Source organism: Tachypleus tridentatus, unplaced genomic scaffold (assembly GCF_004210375.1).
Source record: "Tachypleus tridentatus isolate NWPU-2018 unplaced genomic scaffold, ASM421037v1 Hic_cluster_1, whole genome shotgun sequence".
Classification (NCBI taxonomy): Eukaryota; Metazoa; Arthropoda; class Merostomata; order Xiphosura; family Limulidae; genus Tachypleus; species Tachypleus tridentatus.
In genome coordinates, this window is record NW_027467777.1 from 19,326,358 (window position 1) to 19,348,929 (window position 22,572).

Sequence of the window (22,572 nt, forward strand, 5' to 3'; positions counted from 1 at the left end):
AATAAATGTGTACAACTTTGTAGTAGTAGTAGTATTTTTGAAACGGACGTGGTAGTTAATAAATGTGTACAACTTTGTAGTAGTAGTAGTATTTTTGAAACGGACGTGGTAGTTAATAAATGTGTACAACTTTGTAGTAGTAGTAGTATTTTTGAAACGGACGTAGTAGTTAATAAATGTGTACAACTTTCTAGTAGTAGTAATATTTTTAAAACGGACGTGGTAGTTAATAAATGTGTACAACTTTCTAGTAATAGTAGTATTTTTGAAACGGACGTGGTAGTTAATAAATGTGTAGACCTTTCTAGTAGTAGTAGTATTTTTGAAACGGACGTGGTAGTTAATAAATGTGTAGAACTTTCTAGTAGTAGTAGTATTTCGAACGGACGTGGTGGTTAATAAATGTGTACAACTTTCTAGTAGTAGTAGTATTTTTGAAACGGACGTGGTAGTTAATAAATGTGTACAACTTTCTAGTAGTAGTAGTATTTTTGAAACGGACGTGGTAGTTAATAAATGTGTAGAACTTTCTAGTAGTAGTAGTATTTTTGAAACGGACGTGGTAGTTAATAAATGTGTAGAACTTTCTAGTAGTAGTAGTATTTTTGAAACGGACGTGGTAGTTAATAAATGTGTACAACTTTCTAGTAGTAGTAGTATTTTGAAACGGACGTGGTAGTTAATAAATGTGTACAACTTTAGTAGTAGTAGTATTTTAACGGACGTGGTAGTTAATAAATGTGTAGAACTTTCTAGTAGTAGTAGTATTTTTTGAATCGGACGTGGTAGTTAATAAATGTGTACAACTTTCTAGTAGTAGTAGTATTTTTGAAACGGACGTGATAGTTAATAAATGTGTACAACTTTCTAGTAGTAGTAGTATTTTGAAACCGACGTGGTAGTTAATAAATTTGTACAACTTTCTAGTAGTAGTAGTATTTTTGAAACGGACGTGGTAGTTAATAAATGTGTACAACTTTGTAGTAGTAGTAGTATTTTTGAATCGGACGTGTTAGTTAATAAATGTGTAGAACTTTCTAGTAGTAGTAGTATTTTTGAAACGGACGTGGTAGTTAATAAATGTGTACAACTTTGTAGTAGTAGTAGTATTTTTAAAACGGACGTGGTAGTTAATAAATGTGTACAACTTTCTAGTAGTAGTAGTATTTTTGAAACGGACGTGATAGTTAATAAATGTGTACAACTTTCTAGTAGTAGTAGTATTTTGAAACGGACGTGGTAGTTAATAAATGTGTACAACTTTGTAGTAGTAGTAGTATTTTTGAAACGGACGTGGTAGTTAATAAATGTGTACAACTTTGTAGTAGTAGTAGTATTTTTGAAACGGACGTGGTAGTTAATAAATGTGTAGAACTTTCTAGTAGTAGTCGTATTTTTGAATCGGACGTGGTAGTTAATAAATGTGTACAACTTTCTAGTAGTAGTAGTATTTTTGAATCGGACGTGGTAGTTAATAAAAGTGTAGAACTTTCTAGTAGTAGTAGTATTTTTGAAACGGACGTGGTAGTTAATAAATGTGTACAACTTTGTAGTAGTAGTAGTATTTTTGAATCGGACGTGTTAGTTAATAAATGTGTAGAACTTTCTAGTAGTAGTAGTATTTTTGAAAGGGACGTGGTAGTTAATAAATGTGTACAACTTTCTAGTAGTAGTAGTATTTTTGAATCGGACGTTTTAGTTAATAAATGTGTAGAACTTTCTACTAGTAGTAGTATTTTTGAAACGGACGTAGTAGTTAATAAATGTGTACAACTTTGTAGTAGTAGTAGTATTTTTAAAACGGACGTGGTAGTTAATAAATGTGTACAACTTTCTAGTAGTAGTAGTATTTTTGAAACGGACGTGGTAGTTAATAAATGTGTACAAATTTCTAGTAGTAGTAGTATTTTTGAAACGGACGTGGTAGTTAATAAATGTGTAGAACTTTCTAGTAGTAGTAGTATTTTTGAAACGGACGTGGTAGTTAATAAATGTGTACAACTTTCTAGTAGTAGTAGTATTTTTGAAACGGACGTGGTAGTTAATAAATGTGTAGAACTTTCTAGTAGTAGTAGTATTTTTGAAACGGACGTGGTAGTTAATAAATGTGTACAACTTTCTAGTAGTAGTAGTATTTTTGAAACGGACGTGGTAGTTAATAAATGTGTACAACTTTCTAGTAGTAGTAGTATTTTTGAAACGGACGTGGTAGTTAATAAATGTGTACAACTTTCTAGTAGTAGTAGTATTTTGAAACGGACGTGGTAGTTAATAAATGTGTACAACTTTCTAGTAGTAGTAGTATTTTGAAACGGACGTGGTAGTTAATAAATGTGTACAACTTTCTAGTAGTAGTAGTATTTTTTTGAATAGTAGTTAATAAATGTGTAGAATTTTGAAACGGACGTGGTAGTTAATAAATGTGTAGAACTTTCTAGTAGTAGTAGTATTTTGAAACGGACGTGGTAGTTAATAAATGTGTACAACTTTCTAGTAGTAGTAGTATTTTTGAATCGGACGTGGTAGTTAATAAATGTGTACAACTTTCTAGTAGTAGTAGTATTTTGAAACGGACGTGGTAGTTAATAAATGTGTACAACTTTGTAGTAGTAGTAGTATTTTGAAACGGACGTGGTAGTTAATAAATGTGTAGAACTTTCTAGTAGTAGTAGTATTTTTGAAACGGACGTGGTAGTTAATAAATGTGTACAACTTTCTAGTAGTAGTATTTTTGAATCGGACGTGGTAGTTAATAAAAGTGTAGAACTTTCTAGTAGTAGTAGTATTTTGAAACGGACGTGGTAGTTAATAAATGTGTACAACTTTGTAGTAGTAGTAGTATTTTTCGTGTTAGTTAGTAGTAGTAGTAGTATTTTTGAAACGGACGTGGTAGTTAATAAATGTGTACAACTTTCTAGTAGTAGTAGTATTTTTCGTTTTAGTTAATAAAGTAGTAGTAGTAGTATTTTGAAACGGACGTGGTAGTTAATAAATGTGTACAACTTTCTAGTAGTAGTAGTATTTTGAAACGGACGTGGTAGTTAATAAATGTGTACAACTTTCTAGTAGTAGTAGTATTTTGAAACGGACGTGGTAGTTAATAAATGTGTACAAATTTCTAGTAGTAGTAGTATTTTGAAACGGACGTGGTAGTTAATAAACGGAACTTTCTAGTAGTAGTAGTATTTTGAAACGGACGTGGTAGTTAATAAATGTGTACAACTAGTAGTAGTATTTTTTCTAGTTAATAAAAGTAGTAGTAGTAGTAGTATTTTGAAACGGACGTGGTAGTTAATAAATGTGTACAACTTTCTAGTAGTAGTAGTATTTTGAAACGGACGTGGTAGTTAATAAATGTGTAGAACTTTCTAGTAGTAGTAGTATTTTGAAACGGACGTGGTAGTTAATAAATGTGTACAACTTTCTAGTAGTAGTAGTATTTTTGAACGGACGTGGTAGTTAATAAATGTGTACAACTTTCTAGTAGTAGTAGTATTTTTGAAACGGACGTGGTAGTTAATAAATGTGTACAACTTTCTAGTAGTAGTAGTATTTTTGAATCGGACGTGGTAGTTAATAAATGTGTAGAACTTTCTAGTGGTAGTAGTATTTTTGAAACGGACGTGGTAGTTAATAAATGTGTAGAACTTTCTAGTAGTAGTAGTATTTTTGAAACGGACGTGGTAGTTAATAAATGTGTACAACTTTCTACTAGCAGTAGTATTTTTGAATCGGACGTGGTAGTTAATAAATGTGTACAACTTTCTAGTAGTAGTAGTATTTTTGAAACGGACGTGGTAGTTAATAAATGTGTACAACTTTCTAGTAGTAGTAGTATTTTTGAACGGACGTGATGGTTAATAAATATATATAATAATAATAATAATAAATTTATTAAGCAATAAATTAGACACAAAAAATCAAATATCAATATAAAACCATCAACAAAGAGTTAACTCGTCCTGTGATGGTTAAACACATAATAATGTAAAATCAAAACTTACAAAATCAATATAAAGTTCCCAGAATATTATCATCAGTATTTAAGATCCATTGTTTTAAGTATTTCTTTTGATTAACACGATTAATAGAAGATCTTATACTATAAGGAATAAAATTATGAATACGAGGTGCCAAATAAAGATATTGATGAAGTGTAACTGTTTTACGTGGTGTGGGTACATTAATTGGAAAAAAAGATTGAAGTCGTGTAAAATATGAAGTGACTTTAAAAGGCCTATTAAAAGAAACATGCAATGTAGATAAAGCTAAAAAATATAAATAAAGTTTATCATATGAAAGAGGGAGTTAAATTTACTGAAATCGGTATCAAGCTTATGAGTAAAATAAGAGAAAACACTTTTTTTGCAACTTGTGAATAGGAATTAAAAAGTCTTATATGTGCCACCCAAATTGAAATACAATATTGTAAGAAAGATTGAAAGAGAGCATAATATACACTTAACAAAATATGATAAGGAAATGTGTACAACTTTCTAGTAGTAGTAGTATTTTTGTTTCGGACGTGGTAGTTAATAAATGTGTACAACTTTCTAGTAGTAGTAGTATTTTTGAAACGGACGTGGTAGTTAATAAATGTGTAGAACTTTCTAGTAGTAGTAGTATTTTTGAATCGGACGTGGTAGTTAATAAATGTGTAGAACTTTCTAGTAGTAGTAGTATTTTTGAAACGGACGTGGTAGTTAATAAATGTGTACAACTTTCTAGTAGTAGTAGTATTTTTGAAACGGACGTGGTAGTTAATAAATGTGTACAACTTTCTAGTAGTAGTAGTATTTTTGAATCGGACGTGGTAGTTAATAAATGTGTAGAACTTTCTAGTGGTAGTAGTATTTTTGAAACGGACGTGGTAGTTAATAAATGTGTAGAACTTTCTAGTAGTAGTAGTATTTTTGAAACGGACGTGGTAGTTAATAAATGTGTACAACTTTCTACTAGCAGTAGTATTTTTGAATCGGACGTGGTAGTTAATAAATGTGTACAACTTTCTAGTAGTAGTAGTATTTTTGAAACGGACGTGGTAGTTAATAAATGTGTACCACTTCTTAGTATTAGTATTACACTATGTAATAGCATTTTTGGTTTTGCTTTTTCTTGCGCAATAAGTCTTGTTTTTTAGTTGCTTTTTCCTAAAGTAAATGGAAAAAAGATATTTTTCTCTTAGAACTTTTGTGACAAGGGTGAAGAAATTTCAAATTTTCCCATTTCTTAGTATGTTCCAGGTTGTTTCAGTGATGAGTCGCTGACCCTTTTAGAATTTTCTAGAACTTTCTATAGTAATATATATATATACATGGGCTCACCACTGACCACTTCAGTTTTGTTTTAGCTGCCTAAGTGAACACATAGACCTATCTGATTTTACTAAAGATGTCATCAAGAAGCTGGTAGTATTTTCCAGTTTTGTTCTGCTTTGTACGTGGCCAACTTATCAAGACAAGAATGAAACAGTAATCTGTGACAATATCTGTTAAAATTTGTGAAGCCTACAAGGCATATTTCAGCATGCCTGTCTGGGATTAAGACAAACTCTGGGCACCTCATTTTACCTGCAAGCACTGTAAAAAACTATAGGACGTAAGACGGAAAATATTTGCTTGCTTGAATAGTAAGATTTTATATCATACAAATTTTAGACATTTTAAAATTTAAATATTTTTCGGTGCACCTCAAATAGGAATTCAACAGCAGCAAGACCTTGGTAGAAACCTTGAATTATGATGAATATAGCTGGGAGGTTATCAGAGACTTCAAAATGGTGACATTTCTGATGGGTCTCCAAGGAGGCTTTACCAAGTGTCCCTATTATCTTTGCCTTTGGGACAGCATGGACACCGCAATGCATTACAACAGGAAGCACTGGCTACAATGGACCGAGTTCTCTGTGGGGAGGCACAATGTCAAGTGTGAGCCACTAGTGGACATCCAGAAGGTGTTGTTCCCATCATTGAACATAAAATTGGGTCTTATGAAGCAATTTGTCACAGGTCTTGATTAGGAGTCTGCATCCTTCAAGTACCTTCAAGACTTTTTCCCTAAGCTGTCTGAGGGAAATGTCAAAGCTAGTGCCTTCGTTGGATGTGGTTGTTAAAAAATAAATTCAACTTCATAGTTATTGTATTATTGTTAAAGCAGACTTTGTAGTTTATTATTGTATAGAATTTCAAGTGAAAGTATGATTGTTCAATCAGATTTGGTAATTAATAAATATATACAATTTCCTAGTAGTAGTATCACTGTTGAAACAGACGTTATATTTAATGAATGCATACAACTTCGTAGTAGTTTTATCATTTTTGGTAGTTTATGTATACAACATGAAGTAGTAGTGTCATTGTTGGAATAGACGTGGTAGTTAATCTATGTGTAGAACATGAAGTAGTAGTGTCATTGTTGGAATAGCCGTGGTAGTTAATCTATGTATACTGCATGAAGCAGTAGTGTCATTGTTGGAATAGACGTGGTAGTTAATCTATGTATACAACATGAAGTAGTAGTGTCATTGTTGGAATAGCCGTGGTAGTTAATCTATGTATACTCCATGAAGCAGTAGTGTCATTGTTGGAATAGACGTGGTAGTTAATCTATGTATACAACATGAAGTAGTAGTGTCATTGTTGGAATAGACGTGGTAGTTAATCTATGTATACAACATGAAGTAGTAGTGTCATTGTTGGAATAGACGTGGTAGTTAATCTATGTATACAACATGAAGTAGTAGTGTCATTGTTGGAATAGACGTGGTAGTTAATCTATGTATACAACATGAAGTAGTAGTGTCACTGTTGGAATAGACGTGGTAGTTAATCTATGTATACAACATGAAGTAGTAGTGTCATTGTTGGAATAGACGTGGTAGTTAATCTATGTATACAACATGAAGTAGTGGTGTCATTGTTGGAATAGACGTGGTAGTTAATCTATGTGTAGAACATGAAGTAGTAGTGTCATTGTTGGAATAGACGTGGTAGTTAATCTATGTATACAACATGAAGTAGTAGTGTCATTGTTGGAATAGACGTGGTAGTTAATCTATGTATACAACATGAAGTAGTAGTGTCATTGTTGGAATAGACGTGGTAGTTAATCTATGTATACAACATGAAGTAGTAGTGTCATTGTTGGAATAGACGTGGTAGTTAATCTATGTATACAACATGAAGTAGTAGTGTCACTGTTGGAATAGACGTGGTAGTTAATCTATGTATACAACATGAAGTAGTAGTGTCATTGTTGGAATAGACGTGGTAGTTAATCTATGTATACAACATGAAGTAGTGGTGTCATTGTTGGAATAGACGTGGTAGTTAATCTATGTGTAGAACATGAAGTAGTAGTGTCATGGTTGGAATAGACGTGGTGGTTAATCTATGTATAGAACATGAAGTAGTAGTGTCATTGTTGGAATAGACGTGGTAGTTAATCTTTGTGTACAACATGAAGTAGCAGTAGTACTATTGTTTTAACAGATATGTTAGTTAATCTATGTATAGAACATGAAGTAGCAGTAGTATTATTGTTTTAACAGAAATGATAGTTAATCTATGTGTACAACATGAAGTAGCAGTAGTACTATTGTTTTAACAGATATGTTAGTTAATCTTTGTGTACAACATGAAGTAGCAGTAGTACTATTGTTTTAACAGATATGCTAGTTAATCTATGTATAGAACATGAAGTAGCAGTAGTACTATTGTTTTAACAGATATGTTAGTTTATATATGTATAGAACATGAAGTAGCAGTAGTACTATTGTTTTAACAGATATGTTAGTTAATCTATGTATAGAACGTGAAGTAGCAGTAGTACTATTGTTTTAACAGATATGTTAGTTAATCTATATATAGAACATGAAGTAACAGTAGTACTATTGTTTTAACAGATATGTTAGTTAATCTATGTATAGAACATGAAGTAGCAGTAGTACTATTGTTTTAACAGATATGTTAGTTAATCTATATATAGAACATGAAGTAGCAGTAGTACTATTGTTTTAACAGATATGTTAGTTAATCTATGTATAGAACATGAAGTAGCAGTAGTACTATTGTTTTAACAGATATGTTAGTTAATCTATGTACAGAACATGAAGTAGCAGTAGTACTATTGTTTTAACAGATATGTTAGTTAATCTATATATAGAACATGAAGTAGCAGTAGTACTATTGTTTTAACAGATATGTTAGTTAATCGATGTGTACAACATGAAGTAGCAGTAGTACTATTGTTTTAACAGATATGTTAGTTAATCTATGTATAGAACATGAAGTATCAGTAGTACTATTGTTTTAACAGATATGTTAGTTAATCTAGGTATAGAACGTGAAGTAGCAGTAGTACTATTGTTTTAACAGATATGTTAGTTAATCTATGTATAGAACGTGAAGTAGCAGTAGTACTATTGTTTTAACAGATATGTTAGTTAATCTAGGTATAGAATATGAAGTAGCAGTAGTACTATTGTTTTAACAGATATGTTAGTTAATCTATATATAGAACATGAAGTAGCAGTAGTACTATTGTTTTAATAGATATGTTAGTTAATCTATGTATAGAACATGAAGTAGCAGTAGTACTATTGTTTTAACAGACATGTTAGTTAATCTTTGTGTACAACATGAAGTAGCAGTAGTACTATTGTTTTAACAGATATGCTAGTTAATCTATGTATAGAACATGAAGTAGCAGTAGTACTATTGTTTTAACAGATATGTTAGTTAATCTATGTATAGAACGTGAAGTAGCAGTAGTACTATTGTTTTAACAGATATGTTAGTTAATCTATATATAGAACATGAAGTAACAGTAGTACTATTGTTTTAACAGATATGTTAGTTAATCTATGTATAGAACATGAAGTAGCAGTAGTACTATTGTTTTAACAGATATGTTAGTTAATCTATATATAGAACATGAAGTAGCAGTAGTACTATTGTTTTAACAGATATGTTAGTTAATCTATGTATAGAACATGAAGTAGCAGTAGTACTATTGTTTTAACAGATATGTTAGTTAATCTATGTACAGAACATGAAGTAGCAGTAGTACTATTGTTTTAACAGATATGTTAGTTAATCTATATATAGAACATGAAGTAGCAGTAGTACTATTGTTTTAACAGATATGTTAGTTAATCGATGTGTACAACATGAAGTAGCAGTAGTACTATTGTTTTAACAGATATGTTAGTTAATCTATGTATAGAACATGAAGTATCAGTAGTACTATTGTTTTAACAGATATGTTAGTTAATCTAGGTATAGAACGTGAAGTAGCAGTAGTACTATTGTTTTAACAGATATGTTAGTTAATCTATGTATAGAACGTGAAGTAGCAGTAGTACTATTGTTTTAACAGATATGTTAGTTAATCTATATATAGAACATGAAGTAACAGTAGTACTATTGTTTTAACAGATATGTTAGTTAATCTAGGTATAGAATATGAAGTAGCAGTAGTACTATTGTTTTAACAGATATGTTAGTTTATCTTTATATAGAACATGAAGTAGCAGTAGTACTATTGTTTTAATAGATATGTTAGTTAATCTATGTATAGAACATGAAGTAGCAGTAGTACTATTGTTTTAACAGACATGTTAGTTAATCTTTGTGTACAACATGAAGTAGCAGTAGTACTATTGTTTTAACAGATATGTTAGTTAATCTATATATAGAACATGAAGTAGCAGTGTGAGTGTTGAAACAGTTGTAGTTTTAATGCTCTGTCGTTTTTTGAAGTTGAATTATATGGAGGCACGAATCTAGTCTTCCCTTGGGTGAATCGTGAACACATGGGTGTTTACCTCTGTATTGCCACGAATAATGTCCAACCTTCTATTCGTCGGAGGATTCCTCTCGAAGTTAACTGTGAGTTTTCTGTTAAAATATTCTTCACACATAATGACGACATTCTGAATTTGTTAAATGTTGAGAAGTCAAATAATTACTGAGTTTAAAACTGAGAAATATTTTAGTTTAAGATATCCTGATTAACATAGTTGTTTAAAGGAGTCAATGTTGTATCATGAATATTTTTAATGCGAAGTAGATGTATAACAGTGTCGAATTACATTGAAAAATTATGGATCTATGTCGCGCGTGACGTTTCGATTTGATACTTTGGAATATATGTTCCATCATTAAGCTCTTAAGCCTAATTGTTAGGTACATCACAGTGTATTTATTGTGTTTGAAATTATTCCCGAATGGCGTCATAAACCACTCAAGTTGTCCTGTTTTGTGATTTGTCGAAAATGTTTACATTTTTGTCTTTAGACAGAAAACTAATTATTTTGATTAAACAAATAGTCATATAACCACGGTTAAAGATAAATTAATTAGTTAGAACCATATTTAATTGTTAAGGATAAATTGGTTTACGTTTCTCACAAATAGTCTCTATGTGGTTCTTTATCTTCGGATTATATATAAACTGAGGTTCATAATTACATAAGTAATATCTAATGTTGTGATGCATCTCAGCTCAATTGTTACATATCTTCAGTTCCTCCAACGATCTGGATACCTAATCAAGTCGTAGGGGCGGCGCTACATTCTAACATTACTTTAGACTGCCATCTGGAGTCCTATCCCAAAGCCTTAAGCTACTGGCTTCGAGGAAAGGTTTTGATTAATGATAGAGAAAACAAGTACATCAAACACGTGTCTCACGACTCCTATAAATCTCATCTGAAATTGACCATCATAAATATTGAAGAAAAAGATTACGGACCCTACAAATGTGCTGCTAAGAATGACAGAGGAGAATCCGAGGGCGTTTTGACCTTACATAGTAAGTTAACCTTTATTTTGTCAAATATCTTATGGTTAATTTTACAGGACACGTTTACTAAAGTCAAGTAACTATTGAATAAAACTTAATAACAGAGATTCACTGACTATTAATAGCATATTAATAGCTATGTTTTGTTAAGGTTATGACACAGTTGAAGATTATCCCTTTTCATGGAGGTATAGAAATGGCAAACGAAGTATGGTCCTCTCTATATATCTAAAGCATGTAATATTTTATCATTTATAAATATTACCCGAAAGTTTACTATAACCATATTAGTTCATTACATATTTCACTCTGAGTTCATAAGAAACGTGCTGTCATCAGAATTGTGTTTCCATTTCATAGTATTCGATATTCGTTACCTAATCCAGTGTATAGTATTAGTAACGTGTCATCACTTCCTACTATTAGATATTGTTTTTATTTATAGTTTTCATTTTTCAGTGTAAGAGACATTCTTTTTTATAACAGTTTTTATATTTCTATTCTATCTTTTTCCTGCTTCATAAATATGGGTCTGAAATGTATGGTACAAAACAAACACGTGAGAAAATATGTGTCTGATCCCTATAACACAAACACATTAGAAGATTGAGTCCGTTCTGTATAACACAAACCAAACACTTCGGAAGCTATTAGTTCAATCCGTATGACACAAATCCGTTATAAAATATGTGTCTCATTCGTATAAACAAACCAAACACTTCGAAAGATATGGGTCTGATCTGTTTAATATAAACCAAACACTTCGGAAGATATGGGTCTGATCTGTTTAATATAAACCAAACACGTTAGAAGATATGGGTCTGATCTGTTTAATATAAACCAAACACGTTAGAAGATATGGGTCTGATCTGTTTAGTATAAACCAAACACGTTAGAAGATATGGGTCTGATCTGTTTAATATAAACCAAACACGTTAGAAGATATGGGTCTGATCTGTTTAATATAAACCAAACACGTTAGAAGATATGGGTCTGATTCGTATAACACAAACAGATTAGAAGATATGGGGCTGATTCGTATAACACAAACAGATTAGAAGGTATGGGGCTGATTTGTTTAATATAAACCAAACACGTTAGAAGATATGGGTCTGATTCGTATAACACAAAACAGATTAGAAGGTATGGGGCTGATCTGTGTAACACAAACATGTTAGGAGATATGTGTATGATCCGCGTAATACAAATGAAACATCTTGGGAGATATAAATTTATTCTTCATGAAACGAATCTTCTATGTTGAGAAAATATACATAGGTGTCTTTCATCTGTGGTTTACTAAAGTAAAAAATAAAATTACATACAACAGAGACGAACCTTGCAACAGTGAACATATAATTAAGTTGGAAGGTTTTTCGATTATGGTGAAGTTAGAAGAAACACATTCCTATGTAATGCACGCTTGAATGTTTTCGTTAATTAACTAAAGAAACTGAGAGACCAGTCAAACTGAAGATGGCGAGGACAACCAGTTTACCTGAGAAATTAGAAGCAGTGGACACCAAGAAATATTTGGTACAAGTTTATCCTGAAACACCGGCCAAAGGTCAGTACCTCCACTTTACTTGATACACAGTTTATCTCATGATAGACAGTTTATCTGATGCTACACACTTTATCTTGTGATAAACAGTTTATTTGATGTTACACACTTTATCTGATAGTCAACAGTTTATTTGATGTTACACACTTTATCTGATGATAAACAGTTTATTACATGTTAAACATTCAATCCAATGATAGATAGTTTATTACGTGTCTATCCTATGACATACAATTTATCAGACGCTACGTATTTTTATTGATAAACAGTTTATTCAGTAATACACATTATCCTTTAACTTGTGTTATTAAAACAAGACAGAATTAGCGCCACCACATGATACTTGTGTTATTAAAACAACACAACACTAACTCTTCTTGGTACTTGTGTTATTAAAACAATACAACACAACACTAACACCTCTACATGGTAGTTGTGTTATTAAAACAACACAACAATAACACACCTACATGGCACTTGTGTTATTAAAACAACACAACACTAACTCTTCTTCATACTTGTGTTATTAAAACAATACAACACAACACTAACACCTCTACATGGTACTTGTGTTATTAAAACAACACAACACAACACAACACTAACACCTCTACATGGTAGTTGTGTTATTAAAACAACACAACAATAACACACCTACATGGCACTTGTGTTATTAAAACAACACAACACTAACTCTTCTTCATACTTGTGTTATTAAAACAATACAACACAACACTAACATCTCCACATGGTACTTGTGTTATTAAAATAACACAACAATAACACACCTACATGGCACTGGTGTTATTAAAACAACACAACACTAACTCTTCTTCATACTTGTGTTATTAAAACAATACAACACAACACTAACATCTCTACATGGTACTTGTGTTATTAAAACATCACAACACTAACACCTCCACACGGTAGTTGTGTTATTAAAACAACACAACACTAACACCTCTACACGGTACTTGTGTTATTAAAACAACATAACACTAACAACTCTACACGGTACTTGTGTTATTAAAACAACACAACACTAACAACTCTACACGGTACTTGTGTTATTAAAACATCACAACACTAGCACCTCTACACGGTACTTGTGTTATTAAAACATCACAACACTAACACCTCTACACGGTACTTGTGTTATTAAAACAACACAACACTAACAACACTACACGATACTTGTGTTATTAAAAGAACACAACACTAACAACACTACACGATACTTGTGTTATTAAAACAACACAACACTAACACCTCTACACGGTACTTGTGTTATTAAAACATCACAACACTAACACCTCTACACGGTACTTGTGTTATTAAAACAACACAACACTAACAAGTCTACACGGTACTTGTGTTATTAAAACATCACAACACTAACACCTCTACACGGTACTTGTGTTATTAAACAACACAACACTAACACCTCTACATACTTGTGCTATCGATAAGTCACGAGGACAGTATGAAGCGAAATAATAAAACTGCGTTTAGAATTACAGTATATTACATCTAGGGCCGTCTACAGTTTTTTTATAGTATATTAGATCATGGGTCGCCCATTATTTCTAACAGTATATTACATCTAGGGCCATCTACCTTTTTTTACAGTATATTAGATCGTGGGTCGTCCATTATTTCTAACAGTATATTACATCTAGGGCCATCTACCTTTTTTTACAGTATATTAGATCATGGGTCGTCCATTATTTCTAACAGTATATTACATCTAGGGCCGTCTACAGTTTTTTACAGTATATTAGATCATGTGTCGTCCATTATTTCTAACAGTATATTACATCTAGGGCCATCTACATTTTTTTACAGTATATTAGATCATGTGTCGTCCATTATTTCTAACAGTATATTACATCTAGGGCCATCTACATTTTTTTACAGTATATTAGATCATGTGTCGTCCATTATTTCTAACAGTATATTACATCTAGGACCGTCTACATTTTTTTACAGTATATTAGATCATGGGTCGTCCATTATTTCTAACAGTATATTACATCTAGGGCCATCTACATTTTTTTACAGTATATTAGATCATGTGTCGTCCATTATTTCTAACAGTGTATTACATCTAGGGCCGTCTACAGTTTTTTACAGTATATTAGATCATGTGTCGTTCATTATTTCTAACAGTATATTACATCTAGGACCATCTACATTTTTACAGTATATTAGATCATGTGTCGTCCATTATTTCTAACAGTATATTACATCTAAAGCCGTCTACATTTTTTTACAGAATATTAGATCATGTGTCGTCCATTATTTCTAACAGTATATTACATCTAGGGCCATATACATTTTTTAGAGTATATTAGATCATGTGTCGTCCATTATTTCTAACAGTATATTACATCTAGGGCCATCTACATTTTTTTACAGTATATTAGATCATGGGTCGTCCATTATTTCTAACAGTATATTACATCTAGGGCCATCTACATTTTTTTACAGTATATTAGATCATGTGTCGTCCATTATTTCTAACAGTATATTACATCTAGGGCCATCTACATTTTTTTACAGTATATTAGATCATGTGTCGTTTATTATTTCTAACAGTATATTACATCTAGGGCCGTCTACAGTTTTTTACAGTATATTAGATCATGTGTCGTCCATTATTTCTAACAGTATATTACATCTAGGGCCATCTACATTTTTTTACAGTATATTAGATCATGTGTCGTCCATTATTTCTAACAGTATATTACATATAGGGCCATCTACATTTTTTTACAGTATATTAGATCATGTGTCGTCCATTATTTCTAACAGTATATTACATCTAGGGCCACCTACATTTTTTACAGTATATTAGATCATGGGTCGTCCATTATTTCTAACAGTATATTACATCTAGGGCCATCTACATTTTTTTAGAGTACATTAGATCATGTGTCGTCCATTATTTCTAACAGTATATTACATCTAGGGCCATCACCATTTTTTTAGAGTATATTAGATCATGTGTCGTCCATTATTTCTAACAGTATATTACATCTAGGGCCGTCTACAGTTTGTAGCAGTATACTAGATCATGGGTCGTTTTTATTTTCTAACAGTATATTACATCTAGGGCCATCTACATTTTTTTTACAGTATATTAGATCATGTGTCGTCCATTATTTCTAACAGTATATTACATCTAGGGCCATCTACATTTTTTTACAGTATATTAGATCATGTGTCGTCCATTATTTCTAACAGTATACTACATCTAGGGCCGTCTACATTTTTTTACAGTATATTAGATCATGGGTCGTCCATTATTTCTAACAGTATATTACATCTAGGGCCATCTACATTTTTTTACAGTATATTAGATCATGTGTCGTCCATTATTTCTAACAGTATATTACATCTAGGGCCATCTACATTTTTTTACAGCATATTAGATCATGTGTCGTCCATTATTTCTAACAGTATATTACATCTTGGGCCATCTACATTTTTTACAGTATATTAGATCATGGGTCGTCCATTATTTCTAACAGTATATTACATCTAGGGCCATCTACATTTTTTTACAGTATATTAGATCATGTGTCGTCCATTATTTCTAACAGTATATTACATCTGGGGCATCTACATTTTTTTACAGTATATTAGATCATGTGTCGTCCATTATTTCTAACAGTATATTACATCTAGGGCCGTCTACACTTTTTTACAGTATATTAGATCATGTGTCGTCCATTATTTCTAACAGTATATTACATCTAGGGCCCTACATTTTTTTAGAGTATATTAGATCATGTGTCGTCCATTATTTTTAACAGTATATTACATCTAGGGCCATCTACATTTTTTTACAATATATCAGATCATGTGTCGTCCATTATTTCTAACAGTATATTACATCTAGGGCCGTCTACAGTTTTTTACAGTATATTAGATCATATGTCGTCCATTATTTCTAACAGTATATTACATCTAGGGCCATCTACATTTTTTTACAGTATATTAGATCATGTGTCGTCCATTATTTCTAACAGTATATTACATCTAGGGCCATCTACATTTTTTAGAGTATATTAGATCATGTTTCGTCCATTATTTCTAACAGTATATTATATCTAGGGCCGTCTACATTTTTTTACAGCATATTAGATCATGTGTCGTCCATTATTTCTAACAGTATATTACATCTTGGGCCATCTACATTTTTTACAGTATATTAGATCATGGGTCGTCCATTATTTCTAACAGTGTATTACATCTAGGGCCATCTACATTTTTTTACAGCATATTAGATCATGTGTCGTCCATTATTTCTAACAGTATATTACATCTTGGGCCATCTACATTTTTTACAGTATATTAGATCATGGGTCGTCCATTATTTCTAACAGTATATTACATCTAGGGCCATCTACATTTTTTTACAGTATATTAGATAATGGGTCGTCCATTATTTCTAACAGTATATTACATCTAGAGCCATCTACATTTTTTTACAGTATATTAGATCATGTGTCGTCCATTATTTCTAACAGTATATTACATCTAGGGCCATCTACATTTTTTTACAGTATATTAGATCATGTGTCGTCCATTATTTCTAACAGTATATTACATCTATGGCCGTCTACAGTTTTTTACAGTATATTAGATCATGTGTCGTCCATTATTTCTAACAGTATATTACATCTAGGGCCATCTACATTTTTTTACAGTATATTAGATCATGTGTCGTCCATTATTTCTAACAGTATATTACATCTAGGGCCGTCTACAGTTTGTAGCAGTATACTAGATCATGGGTCGTTTTTATTTTCTAACAGTATATTACATCTAGGGCCATCTACATTTTTTTACAGTATATTAGATCATGTGTCGTCCATTATTTCTAACAGTATATTACATCTAGGGCCGTCCATAGGTTTTTTACAGTATATCAGACCTAGGATTGTATACCATTTTTATAGTATATTAGATCTGGGGTCGTCCATAGGTTTTTTACAGTATATCAGACCTAGGATTGTATACCATTTTTATAGTATATTAGATCTGGGGTCGTCCATAGGTTTTTTTTTTCTTATATCATGGTTGCGCTTTTGTTCGGACCTGTTTTATATTTTTGTTAGGTGTACGGACCACAGGTTAAACCCTGGAGATACATCATGCATGGTGGGTACTTTGGTTTGCTTTCTTGTATTTTCTGTTAAGTTCCTCGAGGTAAATCTTTAGTATCCGTCTTAATTTTTAAGAGATAGTATTGGAGGATAGCAGCTAGTTAACACGTTCTATCACCAGCTCTTGGGCTATTCTTTTTTAACGAATAGTGGGATTGATGGCACAGCATAACACACCTACGACTGAAAAACCGAGTGTATTCAGTAACTGAACTCGATCCTGGTACTCACAGATTGCGAATCCAACAGCATAATATTCTGGCATGCCAAATATTTAGAAGTATAGATTTTTTATTGTTGTAAATGCAAAGCTGTTGCTTAGTAAATGATTTATTATTATATAGACTTAATAAATGATTTATTATTATATAGACTTAATAAATGATTTATTATTAAATCTACTTAATACATTATTTATTATCACATCAACTTAATACATTATTTATTATTATATTGACATAATAAATGATTTATTATCATATCGACTTAATATATTATTAATACATTATTACATTATTTAATAATTATTTATTATTATATGGACAAAATATATACTTATTATTATATTATATTAATATATTATATATTATTATATTATACTAATATATTATTTATTACTACATTATATTAATATTTTTAATATTATATCGACATAATAAATGATTTATTATTATATTATATTAACACATAATACGTTATTTATTATTATATTTACTTTGAAAACAACATTAGCTAAATTAAAATACATCTTTTAAAATGTTCTCATGAAACTGTTTCCAAGTAGTGATAAATATGAATTGAAATGTTTGCCATACCAAATCAGTTAACAAGTATTAACGTTTCGTTTAGAAACGGTTCAACAAGTACTAATATAGAAGGTATAAAACGTACGCTGATAGCAAATCAGTTAACAAGTGTTATCGTTTCGTTTAGAAACGGTTTGACAGATATTGGTAGACAAATATTAAATTGCTATTACACCACTTGGATAGTAAGTACCACCAATGTGTGTGAGTATATATTATATTATTATGATAATATTCTTAAGTAGTTAAAATAAAATAGTTGTATATTTACAAGGGGCAACATCAGAAACAAATACAAAATATCTGGTTTACATATCTGGTTTAGATATCTGGTTTAAATATATGGTTTAGATATCTGATTTAGATATTTGGTTTAGATATCTGATTTAGATATCTGGTTTTGATATATGGTTTAGATATCTGGTTTAAATATCTGATTTCGATATTTGGTTTAGATATCTGATTTAGATATATGGTTTAGATATCTGGTTTAGATATATTTGGTTTAGATATATGGTTTAGATATCTGGTTTAAATATCTGATTTAGATATTTGGTTTAGATATCTGGTTTAAATATCTGGTTTAGATATCTGATTTAGATATCTGGTTTAGATATCTGATTTAGATATCTGATTTAGATATATGGTTTAGATATCTGATTTAGATATCTGGTTTAGATAACTGGTTTAGATATCTGATTTAGATATTTGGTTTAGATATCTGATTTAGATACATGGTTTAGATATCTGGTTTGGATATCTGATTTAGATATTTGGTTTAAATATCTGATTTAGATATATGGTTTAGATATCTGATTTAGATATTTGGTTTAGATATCTGATTTAGATATCTGGTTTAAATATCTGGTTTAGATATCTGGTTTACATATCTAGTTTAAATATCTGGTTTAGATATCTGATTTAGATATTTGGCTTATATATCTGATTTAGATGTATGGTTTAGATATCTGATTTAGATATCTGGTTTAGATATGTGGTTTAGATATCTGGTTTTATTCGGTGTTAAGTTCACGTAAGTATTACATAATCTCCAGAGTTTTGTATGCTTTAGGTACATGACTTACGATTCTGTGTTATTTAAAGTTCTACCGTGAAAATATTTAACATTTATACAGCTTTGTAGTTTGGAATAACAAAACAATGTTTTCATTGGCTAGATCCTAATGATGTATTAGCACCAGAAAACTATCCTCCTCAACTGGACAAAGACATAGTGGTCCTGATGTCAGGCCTCGAGGAACAATCTGAGAAAAACAAAGGTAGGAATAAGTTAGAAATATTCCACATCCATAAAATATTCACAAAATAGGGCCATAACTATCAGTTAATGAACCGATATATAACTAACGTCTTATACTACGAAGGGTAGCATACATTAGGAGTCACTGACATTCTGTTATTTTTAAATGTGTAAAAATCTTGGAGTTAAACGAAAATGGAATTGTCTTAATTCACTCAAAACAAATTTGATATCATTTTACATTATTGACGAACCTCAAGAAAACCAACGTTATATGACAGTAAGGATTCTTTTTCGACAACTGTATTTGTTTGTTTCCAGTTAAGCACAAAGATAAACATTGGGCTGGTTGTTCTCTGTATCATCACAAGTGTGAAAAGTTGTTTTCTACAGCCATTCAGCCATACTGAGAAATTTAAATAAAAAATAGGGTTACATAACAAAGAAATGTTATAATTAATACATACCAGTATAAGATGAAGGTAATATTACTGTATGAACATGTTTCGTCAGTAACTTTACTATATGAATACATACTAGTATAAGATGAAGGTGATATTACTGTATGAACATGTTTCGTCAGTAACTTTACTATATGAATACATACTAGTATAAGATGAAGGTGATATTACTGTATGAACATGTTTCGTCAGTAACTTTACTATATGAATACATACTAGTATAAGATGAAGGTAATACTACTGTATGAACATGTTTCGTCAGTAACTTTACTATATGAATACATACTAGTATAAGATGAAGGTAATATTACTGTATGAACATGTTTCGTCAGTAACTTTACTATATGAATACATACTGGTATAAGATGAAGGTAATATTACTGTATGAACATGTTTCGTCAGTAACTTTACTATATGAATACATACCAGTATAAGATGAAGGTGATATTACTGTATGAACATGTTTCGTCAGTAACTTTACTATATGAATACATACTAGTATAAGATGAAGGTGATATTACTGTATGAACATGTTTCGTCAGTAACTTTACTATATGAATACATACTAGTATAAGATGAAGGTAATATTACTGTATGAACATGTTTCGTCAGTAACTTTACTATATGAATACATACTAGTATAAGATGAAGGTAATATTACTGTATGAACATGTTTCGTCAGTAACTTTACTACATGAATACATACTAGTATAAGATGAAGGTGATATTACTGTATGAACATGTTTCGTCAGTAACTTTACTATATGAATACATACTAGTATAAGATGAAGGTAATATTACTGTATGAACATGTTTCGTCAGTAACATTACTATATGAATACATACTATTATAATAATAAGGAATATAATACTGTATGATAATATTACATAATTAACGTGAATATATGCTAGTCATAATATCCAATAAACTAACATCTTAAACCTAAGTACTTCTAGTATGCCAAACAGAACAAACAAGGAAAGTTGCAGCTGTGTGTCTGGATGTATTTGTTTAACTTTTCCAATGATGTATAATATACACAGTAGAAAACAATGTGTTTTTCTGATATTTGCTTTTGTATTGGTGAAAGATTTGAAAACAGACGCAAGTTTAAAACAAACCAAGAGAAAGTAGAGGTGGTTGAAAGTTAAATATTAAATAAATACGATCATGTTAAAATATATGAATTTTACAAAGTGTTTAATCGATCTATAGAAGGAAATGTTTGTTGTTCTAGTTTACGTGATCTCACTTTGTTTGCAGAAAATGACATTTGTGTTAGGATTACTGTTTGTAACGTATGAATTACGTCGTACAGTATTATTTACCACATCACTTCCCCAGCTGCAGATTGTAAACCAGAAAGAGTTGAAAAAACCTGTGATTTATATTAATTATTATGTGAGCCCTTGTCTTGGCGTCCAAAAGTCTTACAATAAATAATTACATTTATCTATTATGAAATGTCATGTTTGTTTAATAAACAACTTCTTTTGTTGTTGTTTGAAAGTATAACAAATATTTCTAAGACAAAGAGCAGAATAAGCAATCTATTTGTAGACATGTGTGTCAGAAACGTATTTATTAATTCTTTATATTTAAGACTGAGAGAAACACGAGATGAGGGATTTACTAAATCCTCTCTAAAGTGGATAAACAAAGTCAAGTGACGTCTTTATTAATCATTAGATCATGGATTTAACACACTTACATTTGGTGTTCGTTTGTTGGCAAAAAAAGTTAATATGGCGTTCAGTTAATTTATATTAAGTAATCAACTGTGCTTTAGTCTCTCCTTACTATTTATATTAAGTAATAAACTGTTCTCTGGTCTCAATTTACTATTTATATTAAATACTCAAATATCCTCTGTTTCATTCTTTATAATTATATTAAGTAAACCAATGCTTGTTTTGTCCCAGTACTCTTGAAGTTAGTAGAACGTTGTCTCACTTAATATAATTAGAAAGAAGGAAACAGAGGACAGTTGCTTACTTAGTATAAATAGTAAAGTGAGACCAGAGAACAGTTGATTATTTAGTATAAATCGTAAAGTGAGATCAGAGAACAGTTGATTACTTAATATAAATAGTAAAAGGAGACCAAAGAACAGTTGATTACTTAATATAAATAGTAAAGGGAGACCAGAGAACAGTTGATTACTTAATATAAATAGTAAAGTGAGACCAAAGAACAGTTGATTACTTAATATAAATAGTAAAGGGAGACCAGAGAACAGTTGATTATTTAGTATAAATAGTAAAGTGAGACCAGAGAACAGTTGATTATTTAGTATAAATCGTAAAGTGAGACCAGAGAACAGTTGATTACGTAATATAAATAGTAAAGTGAGACCAGAGAACAGTTGATTATTTAATATAAATAGTAAAGTGAGACCAAAGCACAGTTGATTATTTAATATAAATCGTAAAGTGAGACCAGAGAACAGTTGATTACTTAATATAAATAGTAAAGTGAGACCAGAGAACAGTTGAT

The 22,572-nt window shown here is 30.8% G+C and overlaps 1 protein-coding gene across 2 annotated transcripts in view; it reads left to right on the plus strand.

Annotated features, from left to right (window-relative positions):
* LOC143241918 (lachesin-like) overlaps window positions 1-22,572 on the plus strand; it is a 65,789-nt gene that overhangs the window by 39,218 nt on the left and 3,999 nt on the right. Inside the window, exons 6-9 of one of the 2 annotated variants that reach the window (XM_076485224.1) lie at window positions 9,762-9,890; window positions 10,528-10,815; window positions 12,257-12,373; window positions 19,532-19,633. In XM_076485224.1, the coding sequence (XP_076341339.1) occupies window positions 9,762-9,890; window positions 10,528-10,815; window positions 12,257-12,373; window positions 19,532-19,633 (636 nt within the window). The remainder of the gene's footprint in view (window positions 1-9,761; window positions 9,891-10,527; window positions 10,816-12,256; window positions 12,374-19,531; window positions 19,634-22,572) is intronic. The other variant, XM_076485225.1, reaches the window with a different exon arrangement.